Below are 17,641 nucleotides of genomic sequence, written 5' to 3'. Positions count from 1 at the left end.
TTAAAAATTGTGAATAAAAGAATAGTAAAAATCGCAACTAATAAAATTACTGGCAATTAAATTAATCCATTTATCGATCGATCCACTCTCCACATTGGCGCTCTTCCTCCATCGTAATCACATGCACTGCGTCGATGCGGGCCGTGACGTGGATCAGCAGGGGCGATTAGGGCGGCAGTCGAGAACGCCGGCGAAGCGAGTGAGGCGTCCGACCGCCGTCCCCGGCTTCGCCTTGATGAGTTGGTGCCCGGAAAAGCCACCGGCCGTATCGAGGCCCGACTGCACGAAGAAGGCTCCGTTCATGTACAGGTCGTCCTCCGACCGCCAGTTCCAGTTCTTCCACTCGGATTCAGCCGCGGACTCCCTGTGCGTCACCTGCCAAATCAATTAATCGAGTAAATAAGAATTAGGTGAGTGATTAATTAATTAATTAATTAATTAATCACTTCTTTGGCGGCTTGATTTGGCGGGCCGAGAAATCGGTTGCCTTGGCAGATGATGGTGGGGTGCATGCTGCCGCCGACGGCGTACATCAGCCAATGCGTGTAGTCGTTGTTGACCACGTGGATGAATCCCCATCGGCACCTGCAATTAATTAGTTAATTGAATATTTAGCGTTAATTGATCGATAGTTCGAACAAAACTAAATCTCTGAAAGATCGAAGGATGTCAGCTAATTCCTCGCCTGGGCATCCTCTGCACGAGGCCGTGCCCAAAGTGGTTGTACGCGATCGTCACCTGCATCTTAGCATCCGCTGAATTCGAGTCGCTGGCACCCAACAAGATCACCTGAAATTTCGACGCGGAAATTGGTTATTTATTGGCAAAATTGATTTGGATTCTTCTTCTAACTGTATCGAGTTCAATGCGGATCACGTCGTTGTGGCGGGTAAGATGGCAGTTGGAGATGGTGATGGCGGTGGAGGCCTCGATGGCGTCGATGAGACCGTCGGCGCAGTTGAACATGGAGATGTGGTCGATCCAGATGTTGGAGGCGCCGAAGATGTTGATGCCGTCGCCGTCGCTGAGGGTGCGGATGCCCCAGTGGTGCTCGGAGTCGCGGATGTTGCCGCCGGAGCCGGGTTTGATGTCGTGGATGTGCAAATTGTGGACGATCACGTGCTGAACGAACTGGATGGTGAGCCCCGCGCCGTAGGCGATGTGCACGTCGGCGCCCCGCCCGTCGATCGTCTTGTAGCTGTTGATCATCAGCTCCTGCTGCAGGCGGATGACCATGTCGCGGGCGAAGACGATCCACAGCGGCGCGGAGCGGGTGACGCCGTACCGGAGCGTGCCGGGGCGGGGGTCCATGAGGTCGTCGTCGGAGGGGTCGGTCACCACGAACATCCGCCCGAGGACGCCGCCCGAGGCGGCGTGGCCGAACCCCTTGGAGCACTGCGCCAGACGTTTGCGGTCGCTCGCCCAATCCGCGCGGCACCGCCAGCACCGGTCGATGGGATTCGTCGCGAAGCACCGGCCACCTCTCTTGCCTTGGCCCTGGAGGCTTCTCCCTGTTCTGTTACTAATCGGTCTGCATGTTTTAACAAATAAAGCAATTTGATTACTTGTTGAGCCACTGTTTAACTTAATTAATAATTTGCAGTTGCTCACAAATTGGCTGCGGCCACATTGAAGCTGTTGACGACGGTCTCCGGATCGGAGACGTAGGCATTCAACGTGTTGTTGCGAGCCTCAGCCGCGCGATTCTGCCAGAAGTCGTCGAAGAAGGCGATGTGGCCGTAGGGCAGAGTAGCAGAGGCGAGGCAAAGCAGAGAGAAGGATAAGAATTTAAGACAAAGCTCCATTTTGTATATACACTACTTGAGATCTACCAAGTTAATCAACTCTTTGTTTTCTGTGCTTCCAATCGCTGTGGAACTCTGTGGCTGATGCTTCGAGCTCAACTGTGGATGAGGCTTGTTGGGCTGACCGATTGAGAGGGTGGACGATGTGTTTATTTTTATACGAGGGTAGAGGGTGTTTAAATTAAAGTGTTCGTTGGCGAGATGAGAACAATAGAGTTGTTGGAGGGTGTATAAAGATACGTTAAAGGCATTATTTGAGAAGATTAGTTATGGCGCCACTACAACAAACTATTAGAATGTTTATATGAACTTTTATAATTCCTACGTATGATGCACTATAAGGTCAGAATTAATCCACTGTCAGCACAGTTATCGTAGTTTTAGCCCAGCACAAATTTCAATTTGTATCTAAAAGCCACTTTCTTTTCCGTGTAAAAAAATCTGTTAACAAATTTATGATTAAACATAAATTTCACGTGACTATTAAAAGAGACCACACAAAAAAAAAAGGCAAATAAATGAACATGGCAAAGGCACCACCAGGTGTATGCAATTAATTAAAAGCGATAAAATGTATGAGCTGTCAGAACACAAGATGGTTGTCGTCGCAACTTTAGTATTTTAACACGAACGAAAAATATTTACCGAGCCATTGGGTTGACCTTGTTACTGATCATAAGACATTCAGTGTCAGCCAGTGTTAGCCCATATTTCAGAAGGTTTCCCACTCTGAATTTCATCAATCAGAATCATCGCCAGGGTCGACGTCCATAGGAGCACTACTCTTGTAGTCAGCCATTGCTTCCCTGTACCGTTTAGTATCAGCCTTGGCCATTGACTCATAAGGTTCCTTCTCTTCAGCTGCTCAACAAAAGTCACAAACCAATGTAAGAAATCAGTTGCTCTTTCTAAGCAAAGTGAAATGAAGATTAGGTCCCCACAATAAAGCCAGCACAACCCAACAAAATCAGAAACTTCAAACTGTTTGCGTCAGGATTTAGTTACGTTAAAGTACACATTGAAACCCCTCCAAAGAAAAGGCCAGCCTAGTTGACCTAATATGCCCAACTAATTCAAACTGAAAATTTGAACTTAGAAGTCATTCAGGATTGTGTAAAATTGCACCAATCTTAAAACCACAAAACATAAGAAATTCAACCCTGACCCAACCTTAATATGTCCGCATCAAGGTTTTTTTCATTTTTCCCTAGAAAGGTATCGTGTTGGATTTTTGGAATAAAAAAAAATAACAACTTGGAATTTAGCAAAATCAAACTAAGTAATTCTATAAATAGTAATTTGTTGGACAAGCAATTGATGTATCTAGAGGCAGCACCATGAACATTGCACAAGTATCGAGTAAGAAATAAAAATGGCAAAAAGAGTTGGGAGTTTCCTAAGCAAAGCCTCACCAATCATTTTTTTCCATCTCTCACCAAGGGCCCTTCCAACATCTGTAAAAGACATTCCTGGATTGCCCTTCTTTAGATTCTGTAAAGGAGTATCAGTCAGTCATCTAAAACAAAACAGGAAAAAAAAAATAAGAACAGCTTGAGCAAAAACCATTTCATGAACAGTGGAAAATTAACACCTAGTAAATGAGTGAATTATGTGAAAAATTACATCATACTTGGTTAAAGTTACCGACAAAATAAACCAACAGAAAAAACTCCAACAAACTAATTCACTAGAAGTTAAAAGATTCACCTAGTAAATGCAACTTACATCTCTTTCAGCATTTGAGAAAAACATAAAACCAGACATTGCCCTTTTGGGGGCATTAGGATCCTTCTTTTTCTTTGGTTTTCTCTTTTTTGAACTTTCTTCATCAGCATCCCTGGTTTTCCCCTTGGCAGATGGTACCTTCACACCAGCAGCTTCTTTTTTTGACTCTTTGGTGGATGATTTCTAGATTAAATGAATAACGTATTGGTTTAGCAATCAAATAAAACTCAGTAGATTATATGACAAGTTCCTCAACGTCCACTTGATGTAAAGTGAAAAATGTAAACTTTGTTAACATAAGTATTGAAAAATAAAGCAACAATACCCCCTCAAACCTACTTTTTCTCCCCCACTTTCACTTGCATCAGACTCCTCATTCCCAGAATCATCTGTAGGAGACCCACTATCATCTTTTTCAGCCACAAAATCTTCATCCTACAAGCAAACTAAAACATAAGCAACCATCACAAGGTGAATTATGTACCCAACAAAAAGATATATGCAATGAAACTTGTAGCACCTCTTCATCACTTTCATCACCCGCAGCATTCTTTATCCGTTCAAGATGTGGATCTACAGCATCATCATCATCCTGAAGAGCAGTTGCAACTCCATTGGTTGTTTGAGCATCCGTGAGATTCAATATTTTCATACCCTTTGCCCTAGATGAACAAAAGTAAGAGTTAGGAATTGAGGAGATAGAAAACATAGCCATATATCTTAATGGAAGAAATGATTGAAGACATACTTAATAAACTCAATGAGGTGATTATATTCATTCCTTTGGATATTTCTGAAGAGATGTTCTTGATCATTTTTAAGCTTAACAAGGAGATCAAAATAGTGGGATGCCACACTTGAACCACCTGTACCATGCCGCTCAAATTCAACAAAATCAATCTGCATGAGATGAAAATTCAGATATAAGCCGCAGGCACAAGGAACAAAAGATCACCAAAGTAATGATTACAACCTATTCTCCCAAACAAAAACCTCTCTTTCTTTTTCCATTAAAAAAAAGATAAATATGAGGAAGAAAAGGAAAGTCAAACATTGAAGAGAATAAACATGGTTGGATTGGTGGAGCAAAGCATAAAAAAAAAAGGAAAATAAAAGCAACAATTTACTGCCAGCAAGTACAAAATGAAAAGAAAAAAATGTTGATGGAGAATTTTTGCCTACTACATCAGGTGAAGTACAAAATAGATTGAGAATAATAAACTAGATGTGTGGGGTAACTAAAACATCATTTAAAACAAATAAATGAAGCTACTTTCCAGATGCAATTTGACATAGCTCTATTAGATGATAAAAATGAGAACATAAAGGTTAAGATGACATGGACATATTCAATGGTGCCAAATAGATTCTATAATTAGAAGCACTAGAATCGATTAGAATGGAATGTGGAAAGGATAGAGGAGAACAAAGAAATTTTTTAATTAATTTAATAAAAGTTGATTAATCTATTATTACTGAAAGAACCTTTGAATAAAACACAATAGAGGATTTAATCCACGTAATCAACTTCAAGTTGTTGAGATAAACACAGTTTGATTATGATGATGACATCAGTTAAACAAAAAAGCAATATTTACCTCATCATGAAGAATGAGTGTCGGAGGTTTTGGGAGAAAGAAGAATCCTTTTTCAAGTGGATAAAGTAATCCATCTTCAGCTTTAAGTGATGATTTAACAGCATATCCATCCTGACAACTTCGGAAAGAGCCTGGCCTGGTCACCTTGGCTCCAGATAGACCACGCAAGACCTTGGTGAAAACCTCATGAATTAATCCCTGAAGATATGGGGTCAGATAAAGAGTTTAGCAAGTTCTGAAAGTTAACAAAAGAAGAAATAATAAGTGCATTGGAACATTACCCTATAATATGATACATTATACAGTATGTAACTTCACAAAAGGAAACAGGTACCACTTAGTTAAAAAAGAAAGGAGGGGAACTAGAATTAGAATACACCAGTTCTACAGTTGCATCATGCACTGGAAGAAAAAACAACAACATGAGTACTACACACATGTTTACCTACTAAAATTAACCAAAAAAAATTGAGCCTACACTGCTGGCTTATTAGTAAAAATAAAAGAAAAAAATAAACATACCATCAAAAGAGTGTTAAGAAAAAGGGAGTCACCTTGTACGAAGATTCTAACTTGTCCTTGTATCTGGTTGTCAAAAGTTCCTCAGATAAGGCCAGGTCTCTATCCACTACATTATCTGCTTCAAACTTTTTAAGAAGAAACAAACACATCAGTAAATTAGATTAAAAATGATGTTGGTGACGAATCACAATTATGATAAGATGATGCAAATACCTGAATGACTATATGTGGGTACAACGTTTGCCCTTTCCTGATTGGTGGATCAAGGGTAATTATAACAAAGGTATGTTGGTTGGACTGCAAAGAGAGAGAGAAAAGACAACTAAAATTATGTTCAGAAATTGAAACTTTGATTTTCTTTCTTTTGTCTAACAGGAGACACCATGAAATTGAATCAAAAACACATTAAGATGGTAAAAGAAACACCACCTTTGGTAACAGGAAAAGTCTGACTACACTGCTATATTGGATTTTAAAATCATTCGCCAGTCCCTGAAGCCGCAAGAATGAGAAATGGAGTTCCACACTGTATCTCCCTCTGGAACACACACATTGCACCAAAATTTATATAAGAGTATGATAAGATCAATAACGAATCTACAGACCAAATGAAAGCACTAGCAGAAAACCTACAGCCATGCTAGGTGATTTCCCAGCTAGTTCTATACCTGGGGGTGAGGATTGCAATTCCCTCAAATGTGACAACAGCTTCTTCAGATGAACCAACATCAGTCAGTGACACAATCTTGTCTAGGAAAACCTAAATCAAAATGTAATCTTTCAATTAGTACAACAATAACAATAAGAAGACAGGAAATCACAAAAACACTAACAATAAGAGGACAGGAAATCACAAAAACACAAACAAATTTTACCTGAGCCGGAGGGCGGTTTTCATCACCACTAAACTGTGTATTTGATGTAGGAATATGAAAACTTATATCCATCAGAGAATCTTTCTGAATATCAAAAGAAACTAATAATCATAATCATTAGATTTCAAGAAACAAAGTTCATACAGCATTGTCAAAACAAATTAGACAAACTTGAGCTTGCAACAATAGCTGCAGAATATACTATTATCATCAACAAGTTCAAGAATGAAACTTTCTTTAAAAATCATAAACTTTCTGCAAGTATAGATTATCACCTCTGTTGCTCCAGTAGTATCATCCACATGGAACTCCATATAGACATCAGTTTTTCCTTGAAGCTGGGTTTGTGCAACATCTGCTAGAGATACCTCAAATGCTTGCTTTGAACCAACTAAAAACGTAAGCATGTTTCCTGAGATGAAACAAAAGCCGATTTTTCATAGGAACTAATGAACCACTAAGTAAATATGAGAACTTTTTGCATGCAAAAGACCATCAGAATAATTGAGAAAGGTTGACAACAGCAAGTGTAAAACAAGCAAAGTTGATCTGCTTAACAAGGTAACATTATTGAACAGCCACTACATCCAAAAACAACTAACAATAAACAAGTATAGAAGAAAAGGGAAATTAAGTGAGAATCTTAAAAATGTGATGTCTAAAAGAAGAAAGGATGTGGAGATCAACCAGTCACCTGCATTACAATTGAGACCTCTAATGCTTGGACTCTGCTTATTGCCTTAATATCCACATCAGCTACCAACATTCAGAAAGTGACACTCCAAGTGGATGCTTGATGTTTCTATTGATCATGTGGCAAAAGCATTTAGAAAGTCATGTTGGACACTTGGATCCACACCATACTCGTACTTATCCAAGTAACATACATTGAGTCAGACAAAAATAGACCTCTAATGCTTGGACTCTGCTTATTGCCTTAATATCCACATTAGCTACTAACATTCAGAAAGTGACACTGCAAGTGGATGCTTGATGTTTCTATTGATCATGTGGCAAAAGCATTTAGAAATAGTCATGTTGGACACTTGGATCCATACCATACTCGTACTTGTCCAAGTAACACATTGAGTCAGACAAAGATGGCATGAAAAAATTTTACATACGGAACCCTTATATATGTTGGAGGACAGTGAACTGCATGATAAGTGAAGTAGCTAATGGGTCTCTAAACTTTGGAAAGAACTCCATCGTACCCTCCACAAAAAAGGTTCCCATTACAGGAGGGAGAGAGAAAGAGGGAAGGATCGGTTGCTGGAAGTACAAGTGTGCCAAAAAAAGGGTTTCATATTATAGTGAAGCATAATGACCCAGACTAGTGGAATAATTAAGGGACAAAAAGAAGGGAACAAACCATTTATATCAATTTCTCCCCAATTATGGCCGCTGGTGGAGAGTTGCTTCTCCTCTGCTGCTACACCAATGTTCTTCTGTATATAATTCGTCAAGTTGCTGACGTCCTGAAGGGAATGACAAGACAGAAATTAATTATCAGGAGGACATTTAATACATTAGAACTTCTTAATAAAGGGTTCTAAAATGGTTCACTGCAAAAGCAAGAAAAAATTTACAACTAATTCCATTTTTCAACTTTCTTCTCACCTATTAAGGAAAATATGATCCAGTTAAGTATAAAGAATGTTTTCAGGAAAATAAAATAAATGACAAAAATACCAGTGCACATGTTGCTACAACTCCTCATATAGTTATATATATGTGCTCTAATCTGTAATCTAAATTTCCATTCTCACTTAAGCAATGTAGTGACGTATGGTTACAACTTCCATATTGAAAGCACTTTGACCACTAACACGCAAAAGTTCAAAGAGTATTGCTTCCACAACTCATGAAGTAGGGACTTGAACCTCTAAACACCAAGGCTTGGCCCAATATTTGGTGCACTTAACTGATGTAACCATTGCTAGTTCATTTGAATATCAGGAAACTTGCATTAACTCATTGTCATCTCATCAAACAATTTGGAAAAGGATTAGACTTTATGACCAGCTTAGTTTTGATCACATTCTTATGCCTTCGAGAGCAGAAACTGACTACTAATTTTCAGTGTGAAAACCAAGACCAGATGATCAAGTTCACTGAAGCACAAAAAAGAAAAGAAAAATTGACTCATTTGAAGATTTGAAGAAACAGACAAGTAAAAATAAGTTAAATTAAAAAGGAATAAGCCTGCCATATGTTCATGGATGGCAAACTTCTCATCTAAGGAGACAACTAAACCTGTTCCCGAAATCCAATGAACTTGTAAAACAATCCATCTTTAAGTCTAACGCCAAGTTGGTATGCCCTAGGAACTTTCATCCAAGTGACACGAGCAATATCTGCTTTCTCAATCTCTATGATCTTTCCACCACCTTGCTTTCTCCAAGCAATACCACCTGGATGTACTTTCAATTGCCCTGGATTCTGCAGTCAAGACATGCCAATGTGAAATGCATCAAAATAGCTGTTCAAAAATATGCCCGGCACCAAACTAAAACTTCATAGAAAACAAAATTTACAGCGAAATTGAAAGAAAAGAATAGCATGATTAGGTTTCACTGCAACAAAATAATATTTTCTAAGGAATCCTATTGGTCTTTGAGAATTTAATCTAACCTAGATATAAAATCCTTGCGAATATTAGCCTCTGCAAAAATCAATAAAGGGAGGTCCTAAGCCAAGGTTATGCTAGTACTTGAGAAAAATCCACCCATACCCAAGCAAATTATCAGGATAAGAGCAAGGAGCAGAGAAGGAACAATAACTCATAAATTCGCATACCAAATTTTTGCTAGATGTAAAAAAGCGTAAAAAGACAATCTGACCAAACAAATAACGCAAGTAACAAATCTCTCATTATCAAACACTCTTAGATCATATTCGCTCGCGCGCGCGCGCACACCCAAAAAACAAACTAGATTCTAACAGCACAACGTGAACGTTCACATTAATGTCGACCAAATTTCTTTACTTGTTTAGCAAATGAAACTCGGCTAGATAAACACTCGAAACTCCGACAAGAACCACACCAAAAATCGCAAGCAAAAAAGATTAAATTGAATATACATATATCGGGAAGTAGGGAAATTTGTTTATTACAGTTCCACCACGGCCTCCGAGGAGGATGTTCGGATAGAGTTGTCCATCAGTCATTGTTCACGCTATAGGAAAGAGACGCCAACGCGTGCTCGTTCTCCGAGTGAGCAAACGAGAAGGATAGGGCGACAAAACGGTAGATCGACCTCGCAAGCCCGTGTGCAATATAGCGACACGAAGAATATGATAATCGAATGGGGTCAACAAACAGGATCGAAGGGAAGGAGGTGGCGGTGGCAACACGGGATGGAAGAAGAGAGCGGAGGCGGCGAGGCAAAGATCGGACTGAATCTGGAAAGGCGGTAGAGTCGCCAACCGGTGGATCTGCGACTAGGGTTTGCTGAACTCGATGTTAGTTTTGCCTTGGACAAATTTCAACCGTAGGATCACAATTCTACGACGCGTGATCCTGCTTGACAAAACCATATTTTTTTCACCATCACTACATTTTGGAGGCATATTATTGGGATAAGAAGAGGAAAGGGACAATGCAGCTGCCGCCAAAGCTAGCCCGTCGATCCATGATCACCGGCGGATTTTAATCCAGAGGGATAATTTTTTAAAATTTTTAATATCAGTATAAATCAGTTTTTACGGTCTAAAAAACTAAATTTTAAATTTAATGAACTAAAAATAAAATAAAATTTAAAATTTTTTATTTTAACACTTGGTTTTTCCTTTGAAACAACGACCTGAACTTATTTACGACTTAAAGTCAAGCATTATTTAAAAGGAAATTAAAGAAGCGAGAATTCAAAAAAAAAAAAAAAAAAAAAAGGCGGAAGAGAGGCAAAAGGAGAGAGAGCACAATGAGCAAAAGAAAAATGGGAAAAAGAATAAAATAAGAGCATCCATAGTGATTAAAATTCATTATGAGTTCATTCGTTGTCATATCTGTGTCACATCAAAAGTTAAAAATTCTATATCTCTTTTCACTATCAAAAAATTTCTCAACAATTTTTTCATGGGTCCACACTTTTCATTATATATATTTCACTATCTCTTCTTCATATTTACATTTTATATAATTAAATTTTAATAAAATTTAAATTCATAAATTACTAACATAAGATAACTTTCATAATTAAAAAAATTACATAAATATCACAATACATATATCGCAATTAATAAATTTTTTTTTCACTGATTACAATTATAGTGTGTCCAGATATACTCAACTAAGTCGACTTGAAGTTGATGATGTAGCTGATTATCACGTAGCTCGTAATTTCTATGGATATATGCTTGGAATTCTTGAGTGGAGCCTTGAAATATTTGTGATTGAGAATCTCCTTCATCGTCCGACCAATTGACTACTGCATCTCCCTCATTCTCAATAATCATGTTGTGCAAAATAATACATGTATACATGATGTCCTTCAAATTATCTTTGTACCAAAATCGTCCTAGACCTTTTATCATTGCCCATCGTGATTGGAGTATCCCAAATGTCCTCTCGACATCCTTTCTCGCAGCCTCCTGTCGTTCCTCAAATATTTTTCTTTTGGGATCCTGGGGGCATGGAAAGCTCTTGACGAAAGTAGCTCATTCTGGATATATCCCATCGGTCAGGTAGTATCCTTTTGTATATTGTGTATTATTAATCGTGAAATTAACCTCGAGTGCATTCCCTTGTAAGGCGTCGTTGAATAACGGTGATTCATTAAGCACATTGATATCATTGCGTGACCCTGCAATCCCAAAAAAGGCATGTCATATCCACAAGTCCGAAGATGCAACGACTTCGAGCACAATTGTTGGGACGCCATGATCTTCTCGAGTAAACTGACCTTTCCAAGCGACGGGGCAAATTTTCCATTGCCAATGCATACAATCAAGACTGTCCAACATGTCAGGGAAACCATGTCTCTGCTCATGCATTTCAAGCAAGTGTTGGATATCAGCAGCATTAGGTCTTCTTAAATATTGGGCCCCAAACACTTCAATTACACATCGACAAAAGTTGAATAAACAATGGGTGGCAGTTGTTTCAGCAATCCGTAGATACTCATCATAATGATCAGCAGGGGCTCCATACGTCAATTGACGAATAGTTGCTGTGCATTTCTGAAGTGGTGACAAACCTTTTTTCCCCGCTGCATCGACCTTCCATTGAAAATATTCGGAATGATTTTTCACGACATCAACTATACGAAGGAATAACTCTTTTTTCATTCGAAATCGACGTCGAAATATGTCATCAGGATATACCGGATCACCAGAAAAGTAATCATTGAAAAACGAGCATGTCCAATTTCACGATCCCGATTCAAATACCTTCTCCTCTGTGTTCTACCGGAAGAACTTTGAGATCTTTGACGTACCGTTTGTCGCTGCTCATATAGTTGGAGCATTCTTCGTTCATCTATATCCTCCGCATCTTCCGCCAATTCATTTCTCCAGAATTCCTGGAGCATAGATCGATCTGGATTTTGAGTCATTTGAAATAAATCAAGATATTTTTGTGGTTGAAAAATATAGAGAATTGAGGAAAGAAATCGAAAGTAAAGATAACAAGGAGATGAATGAAAAATATGAAACCGATCATGTATTTATAAAAAAAAATAAATTAAAAAAAATTAATTATAACCGTTGAACAACGGCTAAAAATTAGCCGTTGCTCAACGGCATACAACGATTGTTCTCATTGAAATGAGAAGCATATTTTAATTACCAGGTTTTTTGTTTTTTTTTAATTATTAAAAAAAATTTTAAATAAATGAAAAGACGAAGAAGCGGCTCTACAGCGACAAAGCCGCTTCTTCGTTTTAATCAAAAAACCTCCCTCCACTATGGGAGGGAGGTTTTTCACCCAGTCCACTGTGGTTGCTCTAAGGAGAAAAAAAATAAAAGAGAGGGTAAAAATAAAATATGGGAGAGAGAAAATAAAATGCTCGACCTTTTTAATTAAATTTTTGTGGAAACGTCTATAAAGATTTAAAATTTATAATTTAATCTTTTTTAAATTATTTTCTTTTATGTATGAAATATTTCATGTAAAATTTCAGGGGATGATCATGCCCTCCTGCCTCAAGTCGCTACACCCTTGTCTATAATTGAGTGGACTCTTTTTTTCTTCACGAGCCTCACTTTTGTAGGGATTCGATTCATCTTGTTTACGATGATGCATTTTTTTTTATTTTTTCCTATCTAGATAATTATAATTATCTTTATTATAATTATTATCAAATTTATGTGTAAGGTACCCAATTGATTAGAGATGTCAGATTTATTACAATGAAATAAGGATTAAATCCCGACGGATGTATATCCTCAAGGAAAAACTTCTTCCACCCCTAGTGTTACAGGGGTAAATTTTTGCCTTCAAAAATACCCTACACAGTAATCAAGTTCCATACTTGACTCAGTCTACCAACAAATGCACAACCGAGATACAAAGAATCTCAATGTAAAGACACCACAAAAGCCACAATAAAGCCACAACAAACAACAAACAACACACACAAGTATAAAAAAACTCTCGACCTTTATTATCTCAATCACAAAGGAATACAAGTGGAATAATACAAAATCACTTACAAATCGCTCATGATTCGCCTATACAAATCCCTCACAATTTGCCCACAATTCTTCACCTGATGCGCCTATAAATTCCCCACGAATTTACACACTTTTGCACTCTCTGCACTCCTCCTTTGCTAATAACCCATCTTACATATTTATCATGCATATGCGGTGGTTATAATGGAGGTTACATGGTGGTTGCATCAACCACTTGTACCACGTGTACAAAATTAATTCAACTTGTCAAAATCGTTTTGTCCACATATCTTGGCTACATTGGCATCAAGTCAAATGGTAGCCTGCACACCTTGTACTTTGCCCCATCATCCTGCTTCACTTAGCCCATGCCAAGTGTCAGTCATTGCTTGTGTTTTATCCTATGGTTCTTGCTCTATTGGCTCATACCAAGTGTCAGTCTGCATGCCTTGTGCTTGAGCACGGTTCTACATCTTTGGCACCATGTCAAAGTCTGTTTGCACACCCAGTGTACGATACATGGCTCCGCTTCTTTGGCATCGCACTAAAATCTGTATGCACACCTTGTGCATGACCCAAGTTCTGCACCACGAACTTGGGTGAAACTGTCCTACTAATCCATCTGTATTGCATGTGTCCGCCACATGCCATGGTTCACTTTTCCTGCAAACCCGCTTGGCTAAGTACTTGGACCCAGCACATCCAATCATTGCACATGTTTGTCATAATCCAAGTCTTGCCTCTGCATGACTTGGGGTTAGATAGCCCTACATGCTGCCACACCTTTGTTACTGCTTGGCATGCCCTGCACACATGCCCTACTCGCATGATTGTCAACTCAGTTATGTGCATGACTTGGGTTTGGGCAGCACCCCACGCACTACCTTATCTGCTACTTTGGCGCGCCTTGTGCACAAGCCAAACCTAGAGCATTGCCAAGTCTTTCTTCTGTAAGACTTGGGCTTGGAAAGCCGCACGATGTCACTTCATTGCTTGACATGTCATGTACACATGCCAAGCTCGCTGGATTGCCAAGTCTCTATCATCTATATGACTTGGGCTTAGGCAACCCCACGTTCCCACTGCACTAAATGTTTGGCATGTCTTGCACACATGTTATGCCTCTTTGTTTGCCAAGTCTATCTCCTACAAACTTGGGCTTGGACAGTCCCACGTCATCGCTTCGCTTAGCATGCCTTGTGTGCATGTCACACCTCGAACATTTGCCAAGTCTATCTCCTACAAGGCTTGGGCTTGGACAACCTTCATGCATTGTCTAAATATTCACTGCTTAGCATGTCGCGTGCCTCGCACACATACCCAATAGGCTGGATCAAAGAAACAACGTCCAATCCTCGTATCTAGTCATGCTACCAAGTTAGGGGGCTAATAAAGCACCCCACTAAAATAATTCAACGCCTTCATCAAACGCTTCCGTATGCAAGCCTCCTTCTCCAGCACAGTTCCCATGACTTTGCTAGTAAACTCTTCATAAACCTACACGTTAAATTCATTTCCGTTAGCATCAATACCAACAATTGAAGTCAACAACTGTAAAGGACTAATAAGAAAAACAACTTCTTGTTCATGGCATTCATCATCCTCTTTTGATAAGAGAACATTCAACTTTTCTCGCTTGGGAGAATCCCTTGTCAAGTAAGGCTCATTGCATAGGAAACAACCTTGGCTTTTCAATTTGCTTCCTTGGGTTGCAAAATTATCCTTCTTGTCATTCCGTCAATTATCAGCCGAATCTTTCTTCTATTCCGCCTCCTTCTCTTTTAGATTCTTCATGAATTTGGAAGGTGATGAAACATCCCAACTCTCTTTGTTGGAATGAAAATTGGTCAAGGCATCAGCAGCAACAATAGCACTGAGAAAATTCCTCACATTCTGCCTTCGAAGTTTAATTTGTACCGACGATTGCAATCTGTACAGAAAGTTATATAATTTGTCCTCCTCGGACATGTTGGAGCCCTTCTATTTGAGACGTTTCAGCCCATCTCGTGTCATCTATAAGACATTGCTTGAAAGAAATTGTGCCTTTAATTCCCTCTTCAACTAAGCCAAAGTGTTAATTTTTTTCCCGACCAGCATTGGCATCATCCACCATGCGCATTCTCCACCATAACTTCGCATCACTACCTGTTGGTTGGTCCTAGGAAGATCATACCGGTTCTACTGTACAAAAATTTTGTACAAGTGTCGAACCTTTCCTAAACAACCTATTGTGTTCTTTAGAAATTAAATTAGGAATCGCAAACGGAACTTAATATTATTGATTTCAAATTTAACTTATCTGTTTTTAATGGTTTAGATTTGGATCGCAAACGATACTTAACATTATTGATTCAAATCCACATATGTTATAAATTCAATTAAATATTAATTTCCAAAATTGGCTTCCAGGACTGCATGGCGAGACACTAGTCCTTCTTGGGTATGAGATCATCCACCACCCCCTAGACAAAGCCTTTTAAAGAAATTTAATATTTAATTTCCTTATATAACTCTAAGTTTAGCCAAAAAGAACAATCGAATCATAAATTCGAAAAAAAAAACACAAACTCGAATCACAAATTCGAAACTTTAGAATTATATGCCTCTTGTGTTTGGAATTCATACAAAGAAAAACTGGCATAATGCAGAAAATAATTACTGGTTATACTTTTCTTTGTATGCAACGACCTCTTGATCTTCTGTCGTATTCCTCGTCTCCTCTTGGACGTCGTGTGGGCGACGAACCTCCAAGATGAACACCGCCCAAAAGCTCCTCCTCCTTCTCTAAATTTCGGCCACAACCACCACTAAGGAATAAAAGAGAGCAAGGGGAAAGGGAATGGGAAAGGGCCAACCACAAGAGAGAGCACAAACAAGAGAATAAGAATTGATACATCATGAGGTCTCTCCTCCCCTTCTTTTATAATACTTGCCCAAGGTAAATAAGGAAAGATTTTTTTACAAAAAATTAAAATTTTCCTATTGATTTTCTTTCCTCCTTTTATTTTTCTTTTCCTCCTCTTTTATTCTCTTAATGGTCGGCCCCTTGCTTGGACACCAAGCAAGGGTGACCGGCCCCTATAAAGAAGGAGATAAATATTTTGTAAAACTTTTATAAGCAAAGAAGGAATGCTATTATAAAAATTTATAAGCTCTCTTTTAATTTCTTAATGTGGATGTTTAAAGAAAGAAAGTTCTAAAAATTAAAACTAAGTTTTAAAATTTAAAACATCTCTTCTAAAATTTCCTTTTTTAACATTGTTACAAAAAAGGAAAATTTCAAATTTAAAATTATCTTTTTAAAAAACATGAGAATGATTAAAAAGGGAAATTTTTAAAACTTTTAAAATTTTCTTTTAAACCATGTGGCCTAATTCAAATAAGGAAAGTTTTATAATTTTAAAATCTCTCTTTTAAAAACTTGTAGATGTCTACAAAGAGAAAATTTTAAAAATTCAAAACACCCCTTTTAATTTGAATTATGTGGCTGACCCCCTTCTTGCTTGGGCACCAAGCAAGAGGCCGGCCCTCTTTGAGGAGGAAGTGGCCGACCCCATGGCTTGGTCACCAAGTCATGGGTCGGCCTCCTCTTGGACACCAATATGAGCTTTTCATGAGTGGATATGAGGCATTAATGAGGCTACGACAGGGACCTAGAGGAGAAATTGGTATTGGCCTCCCGACGAGCTCGAGTATCCCGTGTTCGCCCCGAACACACAACTCAAATTCATCAATAATAACTCATTCCACTAGAGAGTTATTATTGCACTACCGCACCAATCCCAAATTACATTATGGGTTTCTTCTTATCATGAGTGTGTTATTCTCCCCGTGTTTAAGATGTCAAATGTCTACTAATTAAATGAGTTACTGACAACTCTTTTTAATTAATATCTTAGTTCAAGAGTTGTCACGCCCCGGGGGGGAGGGGGGGTCTCTGTCCGAAGAAATTTCGACAGCACCTCCCCTGTACGGGTGACAATATGAAACATTACTACATACAAATATACATCAGCCACACTCGGCTGGAATATATACACAATAGAAATAATATAACCACGCAATTAATAACAACCCACATGACTGGAAACATGCACAGCGGAAGACACAAAATAATACGAACGTAAAACCAACAACGGCACTAAAAAAAAATGTCTGCAACCACCAGACTAGACTCCATGAACCATATCGAAGCATACAATACCAAGTTCACAAAACCAAAACATAAATAGCGTTGGAAACTAAAACCAGAAAAAGAACTATCCTCGAGCGTGACGTGGGACCTAGAGACTCTCCAAGCATCTACGACTCATCTACCTGTTACCTGGCGAAAGAAAACCATTTTACGGGATGGTGAGTGTTGAAACTCAGCGGGTAAGGAAAGAGATAGTGCATGAACATAACATACAGATAGGAAGTGCCAAACGTATACAGTCTCATAAAAGAAATAGCAGATACTATAATAGAACCAAAATAAACGCTCATACCTAAAACCATATCC

At 38.7% G+C, this 17,641-nt stretch overlaps 3 protein-coding genes across 4 annotated transcripts; all 3 read right to left on the bottom strand.

Moving 5' to 3' along the window:
- Positions 1-38: 38 nt before the first annotated feature.
- On the bottom strand, positions 39-2,213 carry LOC122000751 (pectate lyase-like). The gene is made up of 5 exons (XM_042555200.1): positions 1,612-2,213; positions 877-1,531; positions 686-789; positions 447-585; positions 39-375 (listed from the first exon to the last, which is right to left on the bottom strand). Exons 1-5 carry the CDS (start codon positions 1,803-1,805, stop codon positions 154-156), a joined length of 1,314 nt encoding a protein of 437 aa, XP_042411134.1. The 5' UTR covers positions 1,806-2,213; the 3' UTR covers positions 39-153.
- A 111-nt stretch (positions 2,214-2,324) lies between these two features.
- On the bottom strand, positions 2,325-9,978 carry LOC122000748 (FACT complex subunit SSRP1-like). 2 transcript variants are annotated; one of them, XM_042555196.1, is made up of 16 exons: positions 9,643-9,977; positions 8,782-8,967; positions 7,898-8,003; positions 6,801-6,937; positions 6,526-6,609; positions 6,319-6,410; positions 6,080-6,188; positions 5,864-5,947; positions 5,683-5,775; positions 5,129-5,326; positions 4,279-4,430; positions 4,051-4,192; positions 3,870-3,965; positions 3,531-3,713; positions 3,218-3,296; positions 2,325-2,666 (listed from the first exon to the last, which is right to left on the bottom strand). In XM_042555196.1, exons 1-16 carry the CDS (start codon positions 9,694-9,696, stop codon positions 2,545-2,547), a joined length of 1,917 nt encoding a protein of 638 aa, XP_042411130.1. In that variant the 5' UTR covers positions 9,697-9,977; the 3' UTR covers positions 2,325-2,544. The 2 variants fall into 2 exon arrangements, with proteins under 2 accessions (XP_042411130.1, XP_042411131.1); XM_042555197.1 differs by lacking the exons at positions 2,325-2,666; positions 3,218-3,296 and having other exon boundaries at positions 3,604-3,713; positions 3,870-3,976; positions 9,643-9,978.
- Positions 9,979-11,184: 1,206 nt separating this feature from the next.
- LOC122001970 lies at positions 11,185-13,791 on the bottom strand. Its single transcript, XM_042556962.1, has 4 exons — positions 13,704-13,791; positions 11,964-12,064; positions 11,430-11,745; positions 11,185-11,330 (listed from the first exon to the last, which is right to left on the bottom strand). Exons 1-4 carry the CDS (start codon positions 13,789-13,791, stop codon positions 11,185-11,187), a joined length of 651 nt encoding a protein of 216 aa, XP_042412896.1.
- Positions 13,792-17,641: the final 3,850 nt, after the last annotated feature.

The sequence above is a fragment of the Zingiber officinale genome, chromosome 7A, assembly GCF_018446385.1.
Source record: "Zingiber officinale cultivar Zhangliang chromosome 7A, Zo_v1.1, whole genome shotgun sequence".
Classification (NCBI taxonomy): Eukaryota; Viridiplantae; Streptophyta; class Magnoliopsida; order Zingiberales; family Zingiberaceae; genus Zingiber; species Zingiber officinale.
Note: the sequence above shows the minus strand (reverse complement) of the source record. Positions and strands in the feature narration are given on the sequence as shown.

Coding starts and splice junctions, on each gene's coding strand:
- LOC122000751 (XM_042555200.1), bottom strand. CDS start 1,805: ATGGAGCTTTGTCTTAAATTCTTATCCTTCTCTCTGCTTTGCCTCGCC. Junction 1,532..1,611: donor AATGTGGCCGCAGCCAATTT/GTGAGCAACTGC, acceptor TAAAACATGCAG/ACCGATTAGTAACAGAACAG. Junction 790..876: donor ATCTTACCCGCCACAACGAC/GTGATCCGCATT, acceptor TCGAAATTTCAG/GTGATCTTGTTGGGTGCCAG.
- LOC122000748 (XM_042555196.1), bottom strand. CDS start 9,696: ATGACTGATGGACAACTCTATCCGAACATCCTCCTCGGAGGCCGTGGT. Junction 4,431..5,128: donor CACTCATTCTTCATGATGAG/GTAAATATTGCT, acceptor CATCTCATGCAG/ATTGATTTTGTTGAATTTGA. Junction 4,193..4,278: donor CACCTCATTGAGTTTATTAA/GTATGTCTTCAA, acceptor TTGTTCATCTAG/GGCAAAGGGTATGAAAATAT.
- LOC122001970 (XM_042556962.1), bottom strand. CDS start 13,791: ATGGCATGTGGCGGACACATGCAATACAGATGGATTAGTAGGACAGTT. Junction 12,065..13,703: donor GAACTTGGGTCATGCACAAG/GTGTGCATACAG, acceptor CTCAAAATCCAG/ATCGATCTATGCTCCAGGAA. Junction 11,331..11,429: donor TTGCCCCGTCGCTTGGAAAG/GTCAGTTTACTC, acceptor TTGGGATTGCAG/GGTCACGCAATGATATCAAT.